The 22,075-nt window shown below is 37.1% G+C and overlaps 1 protein-coding gene across 19 annotated transcripts in view; it reads right to left on the reverse strand.

The window, feature by feature from the left end:
* Positions 1-22,075, reverse strand: part of KDM6A (lysine demethylase 6A) — a 158,690-nt gene that overhangs the window by 41,511 nt on the left and 95,104 nt on the right. For 6 of the 19 annotated variants that reach the window (XR_008971648.1, XR_008971647.1, XM_057405053.1 and 3 more), the window contains 12 exons: positions 20,442-20,496; positions 17,647-17,681; positions 15,208-15,273; positions 13,847-13,940; positions 8,127-8,253; positions 5,443-5,541; positions 4,863-5,082; positions 4,165-4,299; positions 3,568-3,723; positions 2,833-2,928; positions 964-1,068; positions 1-368 (listed from right to left, as the gene is read on the reverse strand). The exon at positions 1-368 is cut by the window's left edge and continues 28 nt beyond it. Coding sequence is in view for 16 of the 19 variants with exons in the window: in XM_057405053.1 (XP_057261036.1) it covers positions 1-368; positions 964-1,068; positions 2,833-2,928; positions 3,568-3,723; positions 4,165-4,299; positions 4,863-5,082; positions 5,443-5,541; positions 8,127-8,253; positions 13,847-13,940; positions 15,208-15,273; positions 17,647-17,681; positions 20,442-20,496 (1,556 nt within the window). In the remaining 3 variants the exon portion in view is untranslated. The remainder of the gene's footprint in view (positions 369-963; positions 1,069-2,832; positions 2,929-3,567; positions 3,724-4,164; positions 4,300-4,862; positions 5,083-5,442; positions 5,542-8,126; positions 8,254-13,846; positions 13,941-15,207; positions 15,274-17,646; positions 17,682-20,441; positions 20,497-22,075) is intronic. The other 13 variants (XR_008971649.1, XM_057405058.1, XM_057405052.1 and 10 more) reach the window with 7 other exon arrangements.

Raw genomic sequence — 22,075 nt, forward strand, 5'->3', positions numbered from 1 at the left:
CACGGCTCCTCTGCGCTGCTGGTCAGGTTTGTGCGGTTATGAGGTAGAGAGAGTGCGTTTCGCTGCAGGTAAGGCACGTTTCCATTACTTCCACTTTCTGTTATGTGATTATTGCCTATCAAAATAGTGTCTGTACTACCCAGCGTTCTTGCTGTGCTGCAGGGAATGGGGCCTGCTGGAAAGGGTCCATTAGCCATAGGCTGCCCGGGGCAGGCGGGACGGATTCCACGCTGAGCGACATTAGGCACTCTGGTTAGAGCAACCTGCGGCTGCTGACCAGAGACAGAGTTTGTAGGCAGTGATGAATCAGCTGTTGGCCCATTAGGAATTCCAGTAGATCGTACCTGTGCAACTCCTGTTTGTCTCATCTAACAGAAGATGAACAAAGCACAAGAACATTAGCTGTGGAATTTAAGAAGTAAAGATCATACAGCGCTTGTGTACTTTACTGCACTGATCAATTCCAATTTTATACTGATTTTAAGATCTTCAGAGTTGCTTTTGAGAAATAAGATGACTGTCATGCTCACAAACGCGCTGAGCGGATTTTAAGGTAAAGCTATCGTCACACTTTTCTTCTAGGCCCTTCAGTTTGACTGTTAACGTTCTACTGCTAAAGTTGGACACTAAGAGAGAGAAAAGTGAACAATGAGAGGAGGATATTCTGTAATGCATCTTATTACAATTATGCATCTTTCAAATAAGACCACTTTTAAATGTGTGTCTGCCCACTTCAATTTGACAGTGTGGATTGAAAACTTTTACATTATCTGGTAGCCCTATAATAAAACATGGCCAAACCCATTAAACTTCAACCAGTAAACCACAATTAAAGATGACTTAGCACATAGTAAAGGGCATGAGAACTCTGTACAAGAGATTTTCTTCAGAATTCAGGAAACACAACAGACACACCATTACTGACTAAAGTTTTGTAGAAGAGAAAAATATTTTTGTTCTCACCTGCTGGTGTTGCTGCATCAAGACAAACTGACTCTCCAGCTGTTCCAGCATAAGTTTCTGTGCTGGATTTAGATTATTTCGGTTTGCACGCAGCTGTTCCAAGTGCTGAAAAAACAGCAGTACAGTTCAGAATCATTAAAGTTGCATGTGCCTTTTAATAACTTGCTTGCATACAGTACTAGAAATCATCCATGAAGAGAAGGCTTGTAAAGCTCAAAACATGACTAAGCTTTCTGTTACAGACTCAAACATCTTTCCATTCTGAAGTCCCTCTGCAGGGGACTGCAATGAATATATGTATCTATATGATGGTGTGATGAAAACAGGGTCTCCACAGAGTGCATATAGCAGGTACACAGAAGTCTAAACCAGTGCTCTTCAGTTGTTACTCTCCTTTTTAAAAAATGTCTAAATAGGGTAACAGGAATCAGAAAGGCAGACCTAGCACATACATCAGCAGAAGCAAGTCTGCGTCTCTCTCCAGTGCTATGGCTGCAGAGGCTTTGCAGGCAGCACTGCTCTTGCGGCCCACCAATTCTGTGAAATCAACACCCATCCCTCCTTTACTGGCATTTTGGAGCCTCAGTGGTTACTGTGCAGCCTTAGCCTCTTTCCCTTCTACTTCTGTTAGGTGAGCCATTTGGTGTGTGTTATATCCCGTCTCCTTCCAGCCTCTGAGCTGTGACTTTTAAAAGGCGGACTTAGACGAGGCAGTAAAGGTTTTATTCCCTCTCCTCTTGCATCATCTCTTTTTGGCTCTCCTATTCATATATGCTGGAACTCTGTCATGCAATTGCCAGCAAATCCAGTATACCATACTTGGACACAGAAGCCTACTTAGATACTGCTTAAGAGGAGAAACTAGATCTAAAAAAAAGTGAAACTAAAAAGGGGGAAAAGTGGTAGGATATAAAATAAACAAAGAAAAAGAAAGAGAATGCCTGGAGAGAGAGATGCAGAAGGGTGATTAGGGAGGACCAAAGGGGTGTGCAAGGCAGCAGAGGACAGGGAGGGAAAGGAGGGGAACAATATGCAGCATAATAAAGTCAGTATTGTTCAGACAGAGAAGCAGCTGAAGAACTATACTGGAGTTGAGGGGAACACTGGTCAGTCAATCAGAATGCCTTCTGTCTCTGCACTGTGCTCCTTTCTATTTTTCTTTGCATCCAAAGCAGTATCTGTTTAAGAGTTTCCAGCTAGACCTAATTTTCAGAATGTGTAATTCTTGCTGAAGCTCACTGCAAGCCCTAACAAACTGCAGACACAAAGCACCGTAACAAAAAAATACCTGAAACAAGATCTAAAAAATTAGATCTAGCATTTCACATACACAAAGCACAGAGAAGCAGTACCAGATTTCATTTGAAGAATTTCATTTTGTAGAATGTGCACGTTTGTTTATGCAATGTGATAGAAGAAGCTACCTCAAGGGAAAAAAGGGATATTACAACACTTCTACACCTCCTTCAATATCCCTCACACTAACAGCAAGTAGCAAGACTCACTTGGCACACAAGTGCGGCAATTTGCATATCTAGCTTTAAAACATCATAAGGAAAAAGAACTACTGTATGTTCTTACTTTATAAATTATAGAATTCATACAATGTGTATGAATGTGTACAAGTGTTCAGTTTCTGCTAGAGATCGTTTATTTTACTACAGACATAATAATATTTATGGCTTCTCTTCTCACACAGGGAAGCCATAAATAGTAACACAACTTGAACTACACTGTGGGAATTATTTGGGATATATTTCACACTTAATTTCAGAGATGTGAAATAGAAAAATGTTCCAGATTTATTTTCTTAAAAGGAAGAAACAAAAAAAAATAATACATCAAAGCTTCTGAAAATCTTCAACATACCTGTAATTTCTGTGGTGTCAAGCACCAAGAATGAATTTGTTGCTGTACAGGAGGATGTGACACTGTATGGCCACTGCTCCAAACATCAGAAGTATTCTGAGAGAAAACATTACATTAAGATGTGTGACTATCAAAGGGTAAACAGAACTTCTTTAACTAGCTAGATTTTATCTTACTTAAGAAAGAACTAGATATTTTTTCAAGAGTAAAAATATAAATGAAGAACATACTAAAACATGCCAAGTCTCATTCTACCATTCCCATATAGTATCAGAGTAGTCAGAAGAAACAGTTAAATGGTATCTAAAGTCTTAACAAAAAACAGTCAAATCATGCTATTAATTTAAATGTACACTACTTTTAAAACTGAATACTTTATCTACTGTAATACTATTACATGATGATGAAACACTTAATTCTAAATATAAGCAAAGGCAATAAACAGGATGACATGATCATCTCCCTCTCTGTCATAAGACAACACTTTTTCACTTATACAACTAGGATTGCAGTATAGTGCCACTGATCTGCATTGCCCTTACACACTTCTTGTCTGAGCTGTAACCTGATAAAACACATCCCTGAAAAATGTTTTTTAAAATTCTTAAAAACATTCCCCACCTTGATGCCAAAGGATTAAAATTTAAAGCACAAATTCTGTGCATGTTGCATTATTTTAATGCATATGTCCATATAATTTTGGTAGAGGGCTCTTGAGTTCATCAGAGTATATACCTTTGTTGGACTAGATGTTCTTTTCCTCTTGGCAGGACTGGTCAGGTCATCTACTTGGCTAGAAGGAATCATGTGTAGTGGCAAGGACTGCTGTGAAATTGGTGTTTGAGTGAGGCCTAGTACAGGTTCAGTATTTGGATGATGAGGTTTACAAGCCTAAGAATCACAGAAGGAAGACAAAAATATGGTTCTATATATTCTTACTTCTTTCCTTTAAATTATATCTTTTAACAGCCCACACATATTAAAAGGGCTGAGTAGGTATTCTGAAGGTGATCTCAGTAACTGAAAAATCAGTTTCCATATGGTCATCAATGGAGGAATGTGTACCTTTGATGGGATTATCAAACCACTGCAGCATTTCTATTTAAGATGATATATTTTGAAATCATGAAAATCCACAAAGGTTCTAAATTGGTACCCCCATATCTCTCCCACATTATAGGGAGCCTCTTGATCTTGTATCCCTTTGCAAATAAATCAAGGGCTTTTTATTAATAAAAGCCAGTCCTGTGCTCAAGAAAATAAGCTTGACCACTACCGATTGTAAAGAACCCTTAAAGCTGGGCACCTGCAGAACATAACCCAACTTCTCACCTGCTGTGCTGTGTTCATGGCACCCTGCCTGGAGGTAAGCTCTGCGGGGATTGGTAGGCTCCATGCCTCCTCAATACTAGGAAGTAATTTAGTTTTATTCTGTAGACTACCTTGTGGAAGGTTACACAACTGAGCCTAGGAAAAATTATGTAAAAAGCAAATTTAACACAAGCCTACTTTAGTAAGAGCAAGTCCATGAAATCTTCCTAAATGCTGTAGCTAATTATGTCTTAAAGAGAGGACAGATTTAAAATTTCGGATTTTAGAAAGGTGCTAAGTATAAAGAGGGTAACCAGAATATAAACCTTTGTGAGAATCAGAACAAAGATGAGCTCTGGATTCAGAGGTCTCACAATTCCTTTTTTCTGAAATTGCAAACAAGAGTGAAAGATAGTGCATGTGCATTCTCTCTCTATGTTATGAGAACTTAAAAATGTAGACAATACAAAGAAAAAAAGCAAAGTGATGTAGAACAGTATGCTTTGATTAAATGTGCAAAATAGGGTTTATAAGGAATTAAGTCCCACTTAAAAATGGCAGAAATAAAATATTACAGGCTATGATATGCTTACAATAAACATGAAAACAGGTTATACACACCACAAACAACTGCAAGTTAAACTTGTGTGTTACTTCTCCCCTCCCCTCTGCTGTGTATTTGGAAGAGTATCGCCCACTTTTGAAAACATTGGTTTTACCTGTAAATACTTTATCCGTGCTGCAAGTGCAGAGGTATTACTACAATTTTTGCTCCTAGTTGCATTTAAGTAGCATTTAATGGCATCCTGAGGCTGGTTGCAGGACTCATAGAGTGTGCCTAGGTCCATCCAGGCTGCAGCATGGCCATGGTCCAATTGTACAGCACAGATATAGGCCTGTAAAGCATCCATAGGCTGATTTTGCTGTTGATACAGCACACTGAATAGAAAGATTAGTGAAGTTGAGAATTAGTAACAATGTCAAAATACAAGCAAGTCAAATATACACACCCCCCTCAAAACCCTTAATAAACTTTGCCATTATATAAACCATGGTTATAAGCATAAACAACACATACAATCTTTATATGTATTATTTTTAAAAAATTGAGAAAGCAAATATATATCAATTATTTAAACTTCAAATCAAACCAATCTGACAACATGATGGTATCAGTAAAAAAGCTTTACTTTTTACTCAGGTCCCCCTGAGACCACAAAAGAGCTAAAGAGCTGATACTCTTCATTTATATATATTAACAGGGAATTATGTAATTTTATTACCCTGTATCATTCTTACCCTATAGAACACCATGTATCTGCACTTGCTTCTGATTTATCAATAGATTGCCTGTAAGATATAAAGGCATCCTGAACTTTCCCAATACTTGAATAGCACCTGGGAGAAGAAAAAAAGAACTTTGGTAATATTTATACAAGGTAATCATTGAGGATGACTTACCAAGACTGATCTGATTAATGTTAAGTCATGCAAATACAGACTCATCTAGATGATCCCAAAACATATGCTGTTTCTGAATGCCAGGCATAAGCAGACTCAAACACTTTACTCAACATGTATTACTAATTATTTCTTCGAAAAGTACACAAAACTGCTTAAACCCTGGATTCCTGCATTTGTAAGGAAAACAGAGTCATACCATAATTAAAAAACTTACATTTCTCTCGTTTGTGGTAACTTATCAATCAATATGAACACTATTTATCTACAGATAGCAGCACAAAGAAATAGTTACGTTACCTACTTCACCTAACAAATGGTTAGGAAACTTCATATTCTACAAGAAGTGTTTCAGACTTATTAACAGACAGTGACCGAGTCAGGATGGTTCCTGACTGCCCGGGAAGCTTTTTATGTGCATTTCTCATATCCCAATGTGAACAGCAAACCAGTTAGTTTTATTGTATACATAGAGCACAACATTTTGTAAAGAATCCTGCTGTTTTCTATTTTTTCATAATTTCTTGATTATTTTTCACACACAGAATCAAAGGTATTCTGTTATTATCAGCAGAAATATCAGACTCTAAAGAGAACTACAATTATACTACACGGAATAATACCTACCTTTTTAAAAATGAAAGCTTCAAATAAATACAACATTAAATATATATATATATATTTACTAGTTTAATCTACAATAGCTCTGATTCTTATATTGTTTGCATTAAGTTTTCCTGCTGGGGAAAGAACTGCTAAATTTCAAAACACATAAATAACAATAGAAGAATTTTATTCTATAGAAAATAAATCCCAACAGAATAGTAGAGGCAAAGGTCTGTCAAGCATGCTACCCTCTTTCATGTATTCTTGAGGTATGCTAGGAAAGGAATATAATGAAATCTGGCAGTACTTCACCTAAAAGCATCCATTAAGTTTGAACACAATGCTTCAGAAGACCATTTTAATCACAATCCAATGTGCGTTCCAGTATACCTTTTTCAATCTGTCTTGCTTATCAGATACATGAAGACTCCAATTAGGACAGCATTATCATTAAGTGCCCAACAAAACTGAAAACAAGTTGCTGGGTTTTTTAGTGGGAGAGAGAGACGATGGTGGCATATTTTTAAGAAAAGTAGCTTTAGACCAACTTGCCATCCAGTTTGGACAACCAGCAGAGAGAGGAAGGAACACAAGGGAATACATGAGAAGAGAAAAAGAGTAAATGCACAACCCTGTTCCTTTCCTCTTCTGCCAGAATATGGCCTGGACGAATGGGGCACAGAAACATTTTTGCGTCCTCCCTGTAAAGTGTAAGAGATGCTTCCACTAGATTCCCACCCCCATTTCCTGTGTTCCTCCCCCTTGTCTGTATGGTCCTTAGTTTCACTCTAACCACATGAAAGCTGTGGCACAGTAGGAGCAGGAGCGTGGCAGCTGCACACATAGTTTGTAAGAGTCTTGGCTTGATCCTGCTGCTATGTAAGAACTCAACTAGCCCAAGGCCCATGGGACGGGACCACTGGCAAAAAAAGCAGGATTTCAGCCCAGTGGATAGTAAGATGAGCCACATGATGCCTGGCTTATTTTCCCTTTTCCCTCCACAACTGCTATAGCTCTCTGCCCTTCACACTCAATCCTCCCTTAGCCTGCAAGGCAGCTGGTGGAGGAGCCCTGTCTTACAGAAACAGCTGGAGGAATGTAACTAGGATGATAAAAACCTCCAAGAAAGTCATCTGGAAGATACTGAGGTTAGGATATTAATTTTATTTTTGCATAACTAATTTCTAATGTATTTCTCAACAGAACCAACCTGTTCACATATGGACTTGAATTGCCCTCAAAGAGCTCTCCAGAACCTGAGCATTTCAAGAGTTACTGCTGGCTTGTGTAAATTAGTCTATTTTCTTAAAAAGGAAACCAAGAAAAGCCATCACATTTATATGGTTTACATCTTGCAAAAAGTTAATTTTCAAGTAAAAATACTGTCTGACAGTACAAAATTAACACAACACTTAAATAGGTAATAGAATGTATCTATCTGAACCGATATTTAGCAGCAATATATGCTGTTTAAAAATGCACGTGTACCTGGGAAAATATATGTATTTTAGTGCAAAAAATTACTGAGATAGAAAGGAGATTCTGAGAAAATAGAGATAAAGAACTGTGGAAAAGCATCAACATTTACAAAGCACTGACCAAAAAAGAGAGAGAACAGGAGATGGGGTAGGAGGAACAGGTAAAACCAGCAGAGACGATTCAGATTACTGTAAATGCGTAGACTAAATAATAACTACAAAAAAAGCAGCAGGACCACTTGGGTAACATATTCACCCAAATGTTAGCACCTTGTCTTTTCAGACACCTTCCAGAAAACTAGACTTCAGCACATAACATCCTTTCCCTTAATTTTTCCTCTGAAGGTATTAAGCAGAAAATCAACACAAGATGCTTACAACAGTAAGTATCCTCAAAAAAGTAAATATAGTTACAGCATCTATGAAGTCATAGCTCACCTTCCAAGGAAATACCAGGATTGACCAGAATTTGGATCTGCTTCTAGAGATTTCTGGAGATACTGTATAGCATAGCTTTCCTTGGTTGCCTTGTCTCCAAGCTGATCCACGGTGTGATGCATCCAGCCTACACAAAGAATCCATAAATGGCAGAAGTGAAATTCCCGAAGATCATTTAACATTTTGGCACAGCAGGATGTTCACAGCATTAGTTCCTCTTTCAGAACAGGAATATCAACAATAACATTTACATATAATACTGTAAGGGAAACTCTTAAACGTTTTAAAGTTCTATACTAAAATTACAGAACCAAAGGATCCTAAGTTAAAATTACTTTCAGGTACTTTTAAAGTGTGTTGGGTTTTTTTGTTGTTTAAATAACTTTTCCACAAGGGTTAGTAGCACAATTATGAACTGCTCAGCCTTCTACTATGAAAATCTTGAAATGTTAACTCTTTACTCCCGTGAACAAAGTTACCTTCCCTGTCATTGTGAAAAATGCCACCATTTTCCCTGTCATGCACACCAATTATCTGTACATTATGTTCAGTTTACTCCTTTTCGTCTGAGTCCTCATATTTATCCCATTTCTACATTTAGACAATTCCCCATCAGAACAGTTGTAAGAATTTTTGTTATCTATACTTAAAAGTTTCTTAACCATTCAATCTTCACTGTTACAACATCCCTTCCATTCACCTTGAAAAATACAATTACTTCTCATCTACTTAATAACTTCTGCTGAAAAGATAATTTTATTTCCTCATCTAACTGCATATAATTTTCTTTCACATGCCCCTTTTTCTTTCAGTTGTCTCATTACATAAGACAATTTATTCACCTTCACTTTAAAGGTCTCCATAATCAATGCTTCCCAATCATCTTTTACATCTCTACCACTGATTGGTTTCCATTTCAAATGAAACATCTTCATCATCTTAAGGTGCTCCTCACCTTCCTCTAAGCTTAGATGGAATTACTTTAAGCAGCCACAAAATCATCTCACTGCCATTTATGAGTATAAAGGAAATCCTTCATAGCAGACAACTGACTTGTACTCCAAGTGAGATCTCATGGGAGCAGAGTAGAGGGGCAGGATCACCTCTTTTGACCTGCTGGTCACGCTCCTTTTGATGCAGCCCAGGATATGGTTGGCTTTCTGGGCGGCGAACGCACACTGAAGCCGGCTCATATTCATTTTCTCATCAACCAACACTCCCAAGTCCTTCTCCACAGGGCTGCTCTGAATCTCTTCTCTGCCCAACCTCCAGCTGTGCCTGGGATTGCTCCCACCCAGGTGTAGGACCTTACACTTGGCTTGGTTGAACTTCATGAGGGTGGCATCAGCCCACCTCACAAGCGTGTCAAGGTCCCTCTGGATGGCATTCCTTCCCTCCAGCGTATCAACTGAACCACACAGCTTGGTGTCATCAGCAAACTTGCTGAGGGCGCACTCAATCCCACTGACCATGTCAGCGAAAAAGATGTTGAACAAGATCAGTCCCAACAGTGACCCTTGAGAGACACCACTCGTTCTTGTTTTCAAACTGGACACTGAGCTATTGACCACACCTCTTTGTGTGCGGCCATCCAGCCAGTTCTTTATCCACCAAGTGGTCCATCCATCAAATTGATGTCTCTCCAATTTAGAGACAAGGATGTCATGTGGGACAGTGCTGAATGCTTTGCACAAGTCCAGGTAGATGACATCAGCTGCTCTACCCCTGTCCATCAGTTCCGTAGCCCCATCATAGAAGGCCACCAAATTGGTCAGGCAGGATTTCCCCTTAGTGAAGCCATGCTGGCTGTCACCAAGCACCTTGTTGATTTTCATGTGCCTTAGCATGCCTTCCAGGAGAATCTGCTCCAAGATTCTGCCAAGAACAGAGGTGAGACTGACTGGGCTGTAGTTCCCTGGGTCATCCATTTTCCCCTTCCTGAAAATGGGGGGTTTATTTCCCTTTATCCAGTTGTCGGGAACTTCACCTGTCTGCCATGATTTCCATTTAAAACCTCCATCAGCTAAACTTCAGCACCCTAACCTTGCCCTTTATGATAAAGTCTAACCACATGAACAGGCAATACCACTCAAACATCCAGATCAGATTCAGGTCTCTTGTGAAATGACAGACAAAGTAGGCAAGGCTGAAAATGAAACTCATTAGTATTTGCAGCCTTACTTAGCTCTCCATAATTAGACTGTATCTTAAATACTTCACTCTACCTGTTCTATTCCATGGGCTTATAGTTTGTTAACAGTCACAGTGACACTTGTGCAAATGGAAGACAAACTTCCAAACTTTAACAAAAGAAATCTCAAAGAAAACATTATCGATTGAACAACATTTGCCTAAGGTGTTTTACGACGTATCGCTTGGAAACTGTGGTCAGAAGCAGAAGTCTGAGTATTTCATGGACTAAAAGAAATGTCAGGTTAAGAGCCAAGTGGTTACAGTACTGGAAAAAAAAAAAAGAAAGCGCACTTTATCTTGTCTGAAGATGGATCAAATCAAAACCATACCCATTAGAAAAGAAATAAAAAAGGAAGGGAAAAAACCCCACAATAATTCTTGCAGAGATATGTAACATACGCTACCTTCACTTGTGGACTTCCTAAGCTATGTTTTTGATTCAAATTCCAAATCACTGAGATTCTTAAGCATACGAAAATGAAAATACTCATGCTGTAAGAAAAAAAGGCTTACGTGACGGTGGTTGTTAGAATGCACCATTGTACATCAAGAACAAGCATTCCAGGTGCACTGCCAGGCAAAGCCTGAGATAAAGGTAATAGTTCAGGGATTATAAACAAGGGTAAAAAAAGACATTAAACAACTTCCTGTATCTCTGGAAACGCTGCGCCATGATGCCTATTTTCTGTTTCATCAAAACCTTGCTGGATTGAAGAATAACAAGTTGTATCTTCAGGAGATCTTTACTGAGGCTTACTGATAAAGAATCTATTTTTAAAAGAAAGAACTGAGAATGAGCAATCCCTATCTAGTTACACTGCTGAAACAAGGGCTGCTTCCCAATTTTATCTTCCTATGCACGGAGGTGAAAGAGGCAAAAGCACAAGAAAGCATGGGGGAGAACAAACAGAAGTTTTCTACTAGAATAGCACAGGTAAAGGAAACTGGATCTCTCTTCTCCTCATGCGTAAAATTAAGAATGTACAGAAGGATGATGATGGAAAAACCCTGGTAAGCTGTACAGTTTCCTATTTTCAAGACCTAACTCAAACTCTCAAGTAGTACACTGACTATTCTTCCTGACCTGTGAACATTTTTAGCGTAACAAAAGCTCTTTTCCAGGTCTTTACAATCTGATTTGTAACAAATCCCTGTGTTGCCTCACCAAGAGGATGTGCTAGCCTAGCTGATGCTGCAGGGTTTTTTTATGGTTATGAATCACCCTCATGCTGAACTTGTGACAATTGCTCTTTTTCTCCAATAAACATCATCATCTCAGTCTCTGAAGAGATGAGCCTCTTCCCTATTTTAACATCTTATGATGTCTTATCTGGTTATGTGGACATCATCTAGGAACGCCTCTAGCCGAAGATCACTGGAGAGTGCTTTGGGAACCTCTGAGCAGATGCCTACACTGTTCTTACACTCTTCCCTCAGCAAATACTGAATACAATTGGAAAAACAATACCAGGACAGATCTGATCTTCAGTCTCATTAATTTCATGCAATTTTAGGCAAAGCAGTGAACAAAATTCTTGTCTGGAAAGCAAAAGACATGGCGCAAAAGAAGAAAAAACTGCTGCTATCCAATCGTACAGATCTTACTGTTGTATCTTCTTCAACTAGTCAGCATGCATCAGTTCAAATGGATATGTATTTATCTGAGAATCACAGGATTCTCTTCCACCCTCATCTGCTTCGGAAAACAGCAACAAGAGCAAAGATTTTAATAAATCTCTCACAAGACATCTGAACTTGCCTAAATTTCAACACTGGCTCAATTATCAAACTTAGGAAATAGTTGGCATTATCTAACTAAAGAAAATAAACACAGGGTATTTTCACGCCAAAACAATTTTTCTGTTGGAGATAAAAAAAAACCACAAAAAAAATCACAAGAGCAAAACCACCCCTCGCACAACAGAACAAAAAAAAAGCACAGTTCAACCTAGAAATACAAATATAGTTTGACTGGGTTTTGCCAGTAGCATTCTGGCGGATTAAAGGTATTTTCTATTATTTTTTCTAAGTAGCAGTCCACCCTCCAGACCATGCCTCCTGAGGAGGTGTTTTTATTACCAGCTGCTAGAAACTAAACCTGTGATAAATATCATACTCTGATAAACACCACTATTAACAGTGAAGAGCAAAAGAAATGGTATTGTTCCTTAAATGTCCTGGTTAAGACCACTCTATCCTTTTATCCACGTAGAAGTTACTCACACTGCAAAACTAGGTGACCTATGCCGACTGAATAAAGGGATTTAATCCAGTTTTTAGACAGCAGACAATCCGCAAAGTCACTGCCCCTATTGCTAGCACAGAGACCGAGGCCTGTTGGTAGGATTTTATTAATACAACCATGCACCTTTGCTTCTACTGTGCCAAAATACATCAAATAAGAGTTGAAAAAGCACTGGTCAGCTGCTCTGGGAAGCCTGTATTCCACAGATGATATGTATAGCCTTTCTGGCTGAAACTGCTGACTATATATACTGGGTGGTATAATACCAAGTTAAAAAAAAATAAAGGGAATACTGAAATCTTAGCAACACTGTTGTGTGACAGCAAAAAGATGAGCACACCTGGAGTCCTGCAGCGAACTCCTCCACTGTTTCATTTGTGATACCACACAGAAGACTCAAAAGCTAAACACATCAGTCCACTCCAAATCCATACAAAACTTCTATTACAAACAAAAGAAAGCATTGTGGCCATAACTTAGTGCCAATTACTAATTTGAATTAAATGACCATTATGTAAAATGGGTAAAAAAAAAATTAAAAAAAAAAAAAATGGGCATAAGCAGACTAAATTAATATTTAGAATAACAAATCAGATGGAAGAACATGGAAAAAGTGAATGAAGAAGATTCGCACTGGGTTGAACAATTTTAACAAAATGTTCTGAAATACTTTTATAAGGCAGATAGGACAAAAGTAATTTACCTACCCATTAGAAAATTTGGTATAAAATGATTTAACAGCTTTCTATCAATATGAAAAATGACAATTTTTTAAAAAAGATTTTTTTTCTCTTGTTATGTGTTTTCTTTTATAGACTCTGACAGTAAACTTTTTAGTTACAGGAAAGGTTTTCATTACATACTCTAGTTAAAGAGAAAGCAAATGTACATTTTTTATTTGCCATGCTCTTCTACTCTGCAACAGAGCATTTTGGTTTACTGCATACAGCCTGGCTATTCAAGGGCTGTTCTCAAAAGAGAACAGATAATAACAGAATCCTAACTGCTGTACTCCTTCTGTGACAGACCACCCCCTCATTGCCCAAAACCTGTAATGCACATACTGTAGCAAGTCTAAGAGCGGTTTAATTTTGTAAGTTTAATTAAAATCTTTTTCTCCTCTCTTATTTACTTAATTATCTACTGTTATGCATTCTATTTGGGGTGAAAATCTCACATATCATAATCAGTGTCTAAGACTCTTTGGAAACGGAGCCTTAAAAACACTGCTGAAGGCGAAGATGGAAAAAAGAAACACACAGAAAAATAGAATTTTACATACCTAACTGCTGTAAGACAGTTGCTTTTACTTGTGCAGGAAGGTTTTCGATCTGCAAAAGCTGTTCATAAGCTTCCTTTGCAGAGTGATACTTTCTCTGCAAAAGGAAAAAAGTACATAGATTAATCATAAAGCTTACAACAGATCACCAAATAGCCACGATTTCACAGCACTGACAGCACACAAACACATTGACAAAAAAATCTGGTTTTTTTTTTGCATACAGTGCATATGAAAGCTTTAATGAGTGACGTATATATGCTAAGAGAGTAACTTTCATAAATATACTATTTAATACAAGTTGACTACTAAAATAATTGACGGAAAATTTGCAAATTATTAAATTTGGTCAAATCCTCATACATGCATGCATTATACTTCTTACACTACAAATAAGTACACTGCTTTTAAGGGGAGTGCTTGAATGTGAGCCTACATCTGAAATAAAACTCTACACAAATTCTTCTCAGAAAATTTGTAACAGAAATGAAGATCATCAGTAACTGCTGGCTGGTGTAATTTTGCCTCTCTGCTCACTTTGGGATATTTGAACTGCCTTTACAATGTATCTGTTGTCCTAGTAAGAGTCCCACCATATGTAGAATTAAAACGTATTCACAGATTATACCTGGAGAATGAATGTATGCCATCTTACTATTTGCTATATAGTTTAACTGCGCTTAAAGCATGGAAACACTGAATTCCTAACTCCCTACATGAATAGGTCTCGATGCAGAAAACACATTTCCAGCTTGGGATCGTGGTCTTTATTGAATTCTGGAACCTTAAGAGCTGTTTTGTATATGCTAAAGGTCAATACTTCTCAACAGATGCATTTTTTAGAATAGTGTCAGTATTTATCTTTGCGTTACCCTAAAAATAACTGTTTAACAGTGAAAATATTTAAAATGCTTAATTCTTCTGTTCCTCCTCTCCCACAAATGTCTGTATGACATAAATGCTGAGGGTCTGATGTTACTAAAAGTCTGGTTTTTTTGTTGGTTTGTTTCTGTTTTGTTTTTATTTTTCTAAAAATTCTACACAAGTTTTTGAGAAAAATATGCTTTCAGGTAATTCAACATTAGACTTCATTCTGGCAAACAGATGAAAAGCATACTAAAATAAATGGGGGCATCTAAATGCAAATGATCATTACTTAGTTACATTTTTTTATGCAAAGAGTACACAGTACTGACTACTGCTGTTTTGTAAGAGATGACTGGCAAGACTCTAAACAATATAAGTACCTATTGGAAGTTAAAAATGTTGTTAGATTCTTGGCATCTCACAATCACGAAAGACAACTCTGCTGGTTTTATAACCCTTTTCTAGTCAGGAAAAAAATTAAAGCAGCAATTACATACTTTCAAATGGAACAAGGGGAAGTTGGTAGAAAGGATTTTTAATTGGTGTTCATGAAATGCAGACAACTGGTAAGAAAACAAATAATATAAATAAATAAAATATCCATGTCCAGCAAAATAAAAACAATCAGGAAAAAATTTTAAATTTAGCACTGGGAACATAATTTGTAGCTCATGACTATGAAGGATAAGCAAAAGAACAGAAGTTCACTGTATAGCATGACAGCAGTGGCAGCTATCCAGATGTCAAACATATAAATATTGGTGCCTAATATTCACACTTTGAAAAAGATGTTTGCATGCTTGTGAGGATTCAGGAAGACATATTAAAATAGGGCATGTTTTCCAGATCTAGGATATTTTTTACTTGTTCTTTGTAGTATTATTCAGTCTTTAGAAATCTGCCTACATGCATGGCTTAAAATATTACAGAAAACTGTCACAATATTTACATTTTGGTTTATTTCACAGAATGGTTTGGTTTGGAAGGGACCTTAAAGATCACCTAATTCCAACCTCCTGCCACAGGCAGAGACACCTTCCACTAGACCGGGTTGCCCAAAGCCCCATCCAACCTGATCTTGAACACTTCCAGGGATGGGGCAGCCACAGCTTCTTTGTGCAAACTGTGCCAGTGCCTCACCATTCTCATAGGGAAAAATTTCTTCCTAACATCTATATATTAATTCCAAAGTCCTTGAAGTTTGGCTGCATCATGAATGGTCTTTGAAATGGGAGGGGAACCCAGCCCAACCTCTTTTTTTGACACCGTATAAAGCAACCACCCAAAATAGCTAGGAGGACTCATGCTACCACTGATGAAATAACAGAAACTAGCATTAAGCACCATGAATAACTACTGCTAATTCCTATCAGCACCAGGGTTACCCTCTCGTTCAGAGTTCTGGCAACCCACCATTTAAACTCCAGTATTGTGAAGGTACATCACTTTTTCATCAAATATTAGAGAGCAAGTAATTTTCAAATATACAGAAGGGTTCAGAGATCTGTAGCAGTGTTGTTTAAAAGAAACAAAGCCATCAGCCTGCCTCCAAAAACATCTCTTCATTGTGCCAGAGGCAATATCCAGAATGAAGGCACGGCCCTTTGTGGTTCCAAGTTTCTTAAATTCCAGAAAACAAGACACCCCTCCCAATCAGAACTATAAGACAAACCAGGTCTAATGGGAGAACGCACTGAAAATTTTTTGCTCTGACTTGTGTTAAAATAAAGTTCCTGCTGCCCACAATTGTCAATCAGAAAGCAGAGCTTAAGCACTTGTAACACTGGTCACACAATTATATAAGGCAGCTGGTATGTACATATAGATTTGGAGCCTTTAACTTTCTATTTTACTCTAGAAAATCAAAAGAACTAACGTGTTGAGGATGCTTTGTTATATAATTGTGTCAGTTGTCCTCCAGTGCTCAGAACCGAATCTGGACACTGGCCAGGTAAGAACCATAACACTCCATGAAGTTTCTGAATGGTGTTTTGGGGCAGGGAATTTCTGTCTTGTCATACAGCTTTGGACCAAAAGCATTCAAAAGAGAAATATCAAATTTGTATCTTTTACTCATATATAAATACCTAAGCCATTTCCAACTGTGCCATCAAAAGACAGCACCTACTTTACCAAGCTGCTTTTCAACTGACTGAACATATAGTTTATGTCTGTCATCCACTTTAATTGCAAGTTTGTTTTCATGTCACATCCCTTCCTCAGTCACATAATACCTATAAACATGATAAAAAGGCATACAGTTGTCATTATATGACCAGTTAGTCAAATAACAAATATACAATAGCTATTTCAGTAGCTCCTTGGTTTTAATTTACTTCTATTCTGGAAGCTCAGTCAGAGTTCTGCAATTTCCCAAAAATTTCACATAAAAAACTCTGTGGTAGGATTTGATACAGAATTAGTAACACAGCTTTATGTGCTGCTGACCTTGGATCTAAAATGTCTGTACCACGTATGTTCAGCTAAAATTGAAAATTTCATGTCAAATATACTTAAAAAGCACCAGGGCAAATAGCTAGACTCAACCATGTGTGTGCATGTATGACAAACAATAGGGATATCTATGAACTGACAAACCACAGATTTTTTATATTTCTATATACTTTTTTGTAACTTTAAAAATTATATATAATCTCAGAAAAGAATTTTACTAAAAATTACACTGAACAGTTTTTTTTGCATTCAGCCTGTGAGACCAGTAAATATGTAAATTTATTAAAATTGCTACTCCATTTTGTAGCATGACAGTCCATATACAAAATATTTTTAAATTTGGCCAAAGTTAATAAAGTTTCTTTAGCGATTTGAGACTTAAGCTGAACTTTAAAAAGGCATCCATAATCTGGGTTCAACAGACTAATTCCATCATATAGACAGAAACAACCACACTTTATATAAAGTAGCTTAAAGCTTACCTGGATTTCATATAAGTGGGCGATGTGAAACTGAACTGTAAGAACGGGAAAATAAAAATTATTAGTTTTAATTAATGACAACAATTACAATATCTGCTTTAAAGTGAGGGATAAAGAATGTTTAAAATTTATCAATGCAAAACCAAGATAAATTAAATTTTAGAGATAAAAGGAAGTATTTGTTTACATTCACATTTTATGCTAAATGTAACAGAACTGACAAGAGAATGAATATGTATCCTAACAAAGCATTAAGACTGCAAACAAATATTGCAGAAAGGCAGTCCGTGGATCTTATTTGTATTCTGAAATGCAGAGTCCATTACCCTTTCAGCAAACTTAGCAATAAAATTTCTTTAAGCAGAGAACGCACATTAGTATTTTCTGTAGATAACTGAATTAGGCACTTATTGTCATTCAACTGTCAAAGGACAGACTATATTTTAGGACAGAAAAATATATTATACGCAGCCAGCTTTATACAGGATCTTAAATTTAGGTGTTTGGGTTTTGGTTTTTTCCTTCTTAGGAACTGACTTTCCCTTGTTAAGCTGAGAGTGTTAATTACAGATGGTATTCTGATCATTACTGTAAAGCATCTTAAATTACTCGTATGAATTGCACAGAATGCCATAATACTACTAGCAGCTCTCAGAGGCAAGAAAGTTGCTGGCTGGAAAAAAAAAAACAAACAACACAACAAAAATTGTTCAGGAGTAAAAGCAGAGGGAAAATTATTCTCATGCTGCTCAAATCATTAAACAAAAGATGAAATGCCTGAGTTCTCAGGCCTGTGAACTGCTAGCTTAGACTAGCCACAGAATGATAGATAGCTAAAGCTATTTGAGATGGATGTAATCCTCACTCTATTTGATGAGGAAAGACAAACTCCTTTGAGACAGACTTTTACCTGATGTTCCTGAGGACTGCAAATTAAGAAAACACCTGTCTTTGAACCAAGCTCAATTTGTTTCAATACACAGATTTCTGTCTCTTGAAGCTGAAGAATAGCGTGACATAGAGGCTTATACAGGTAATCTGGAGTTCCCGGGTTTCCCTCTGGGTCATAAAAGAGGGGGAAAATCCTCTTTGTGCACAGTTTTGTCCTTCACTATAAAGAAGGTAGCCTAGCGCACTTCAAAAACCAGGTCATAATGAAATGCATCATCTAAAATTTTAATAAACTTTTTGTGTTCCTTGCTAAAGAGCACATAACATCAATTATGTTCACCACAACATCAAACTTCACTGTGTACTGATGAAGGAAAAAACCTCTGCTGTTATTTTTGAAGTTCATTATCTAAAAAAATCTTTTTTTTTTTCCCCCCCCCTCACAGCAAAACCCCTTCAGTATGAATCTTCACCATGCAGGGGAAAGAAATTAAAGCTGTCACATTGGAGACTGCCTAAATAGAAATAAGACACGCTTAGAACGTTTCTGCTAGGAACACACTCACTGTAATGCCGTTACTCACCCAGCCTCTAGAAATGCAAGGGGGAGGATTAAGGCAACCACAAGCATTTATGAGGGTACCTAAGACCATGGGTCAAAGTGCATGGTTCTTCCACTAAGTAGAATGGGAGAACCTGACAAAGTATCTCTCATTCCTCTTCTCTCTTCCTTCGGGTTTGTCAGGCACTGTGCAATAAAGCCTTTACATGGGGCCACACCTCTACATAAAACTGGGGCCATAGGGGACTGTGGGGGAAAGGTTAGGAAAACCTTACAGAAATTCAGAGATGCAATGAAAAACCAATGAAGTCAGTGAGAAATAATACGAACTAACGTGAAATATGATAAAGAATCATGTAGCTGGTAGAAAACAATAAAAGCCTACTGACGAAGAATTCTGCAAATATTTTACAGTATTATCTGTGTCTGCTCCTCATGGGAGACAAAACTTTAGAGAAGACCTTGTAGCATAGCTAGCTCCTTGATACCAATACAGCCAGAAGTTTCACCCACAAACACCTTTTCATTAGCCTTGCTGACAGAATATTCATAATTCCATCTAAATCCAAATGAAAAAAATTAAGAAATGCTTTTAAATACTTTACCCAATGCTTCTGAATTTAGAATTAGGAGATAACTTAAGCTCAACACCAAGATCAGCATGAAGATACCTTAAAAACTGAGAGGGTAATTTCCTTCACAACTGCCTGTCTTTTAATTCTTACAGACTCCAGAACATGCAGCAACGTATGCTTATTCTTGCATACAATTCCACTATGGAAAAATACCTGCAGGACGCTCTGTAACAGACTACAGTGTATACTGCATCTGACAAATCATATTACCCTAAAAGATTAGCATGTTCAAGTATAGATGAATATGTAGCTGGCACCTAAAGATCAAACTACAGTTTGTACCTCTTCCTACTTCCTACTTCAGTGTTAAAACCAATGCTGAATTTTAGACTTATAAATTGGCATTAAAATGATCACCAAAAAATGAGAGATTATCAAGATGCCAAAGTTTTAAACAACTGCTATTAAACATATGCCATGGCACAAGCACTACCGTTATGAATAAATAAACGCTCCTCAAGAATTCATCTTCAAAGCAATTAATAAGCTGAGTTTTGATTTTTACTTATTCCACTTACTAAAACGACCCACAACTCCACTGGAATATCTGTCTCCACTGACAGACGGAGGCAGGTTGTGTAGCCTCCCTCTCAGTACTGACTCTCTTGATTTTGAAGGATTGGTTCATTACAAATTCATACAGTTGTGAGCATAAGACTTAAAAAACACAAAAAGCTACAACAAAATAAATGGAATCGGTTACTTACTTTCAGCGTTAGACAAAGTGCAGGGATTGCAGTCAATCAAAGCTAACTGAAAATGCTGGAAAAAGAAATAATTGTTTTTTAACCAACATAATAGTAGAAATTTGGCAAATTACTAAGGATAAATAAATTTTGTACTTGAAAATCAATATGTCATTTTACCATGTGTCTTCAATAAAATGTATTTTCTTTTCTGTTCAACTGCTTACTGGAAGAAAATATTTTTTTCTACTGCAGATGCAGCAATGCTTCTAGTAATGTAAGACAGCAACAGACTTCTTCCCAAAACAACTGGGATAGTATCTGTAAGAATGACTGCATCATATGAATGGTCAAAATTGGAAAATCAAGTTTTCCTTAGAATACAGAACTGGGATTGCAGTCGTACCAGCTCACAGCCTCAGGGAGATAAACACTGAAGCCTTCAATTTGTCTATCTAGAAAAACACAGTAAGCTTCCCTTAAATTGAGTGATTTGAAGTCTTTTTAGAAAACTGATCTCATGTCAAAAAGCACTTACAACGAATACCTTTACATTAAAACATGAGTTCTTAAAGAGTTCCAAAGTTCTTACATCCTATCCGCCAGGTTTCAAGATAACTGCAACTAACCATTGAAGCTTGTTTATTTTTAATCACTATTCCTCAAAAGATATGAAAAGTATCTTTTAAACCATCTCTGCATTCTGAAGTCCTGAGACAAGAATTTCTTCTAGAAAGAAGGTCACACAAGCAGAGCAATTAAGCCTGTCTGGCAGAAAATCTGGATGTGAGCAAATCATTTCTAAGTGTCATGCTAATTCAGTGATCACTATTTACAGTCTGAAATGCAACCAAGTATTAAAATGAATGGAACTGGCATACAAACTCAAGTGCCTCTGAACTTTTTCATAAAATTCATATAAAATTGCTAGACAGTGCAAAATTTGGATTAACATATTAATTCAACAGAAAGTCAGGCCTAAGAGATAGCACATAAAATACTACAGTTAATAAATACAGTTATTTACAAAATACAGCTCCAGGTGGCTTCTAATACACAAAAATTACTGACTCTTTGGTGTATTTTATTAGCACAAAAATGGTGATTTAGCTCTGGCCGCTCAGGATTCCAAACTAGGTAGCAGCAGGGGCTTATTAGCGTAGCTGGGAAAAAAATAAATCCTTATTAATGAATGTATATGCAACTTGCTTTTCGTATCTGTCATACCAGAGCTACTAGACACTACTTTCCTCATGGTCCTAATAATACCTCGTGTATAGCACATCTCTATAACACACATCTTGAAGATTGAGAACAGTTTTACAGACCACAGAACATTTTTAACAGACAAATTGTTAGAAAATTAAGTTATTATTCATAGCAAAGCATAAAAAAAGAATGCTGACACTTCATGAGCTCTGTGAGGCACACAGTTCTGCAGCTTACCTCTGCACTGACTTTTATCAACATCATTTGTAATATGTGTTTAAAAAATGAAGCAAACTCAATTTGAATAACAGAAATTTATGATTTTTAATGAATATTTTAGCAATAGCAGTCCCAGAAGAGAGGACAGAAAACAATGAACTCACATATACGTTACTTGTAAAATAACTTTTTAAGCTTTGAGTAAGCATTAAATAATAGCTTATAAA

This window comes from Pezoporus wallicus, unplaced genomic scaffold (genome assembly GCF_028554395.1).
Source record: "Pezoporus wallicus isolate ANWC-B61680 ecotype Strahan unplaced genomic scaffold, APGP_CSIRO_Pwel_v1 contig_1739, whole genome shotgun sequence".
NCBI classification, from domain to species: Eukaryota; Metazoa; Chordata; class Aves; order Psittaciformes; family Psittacidae; genus Pezoporus; species Pezoporus wallicus.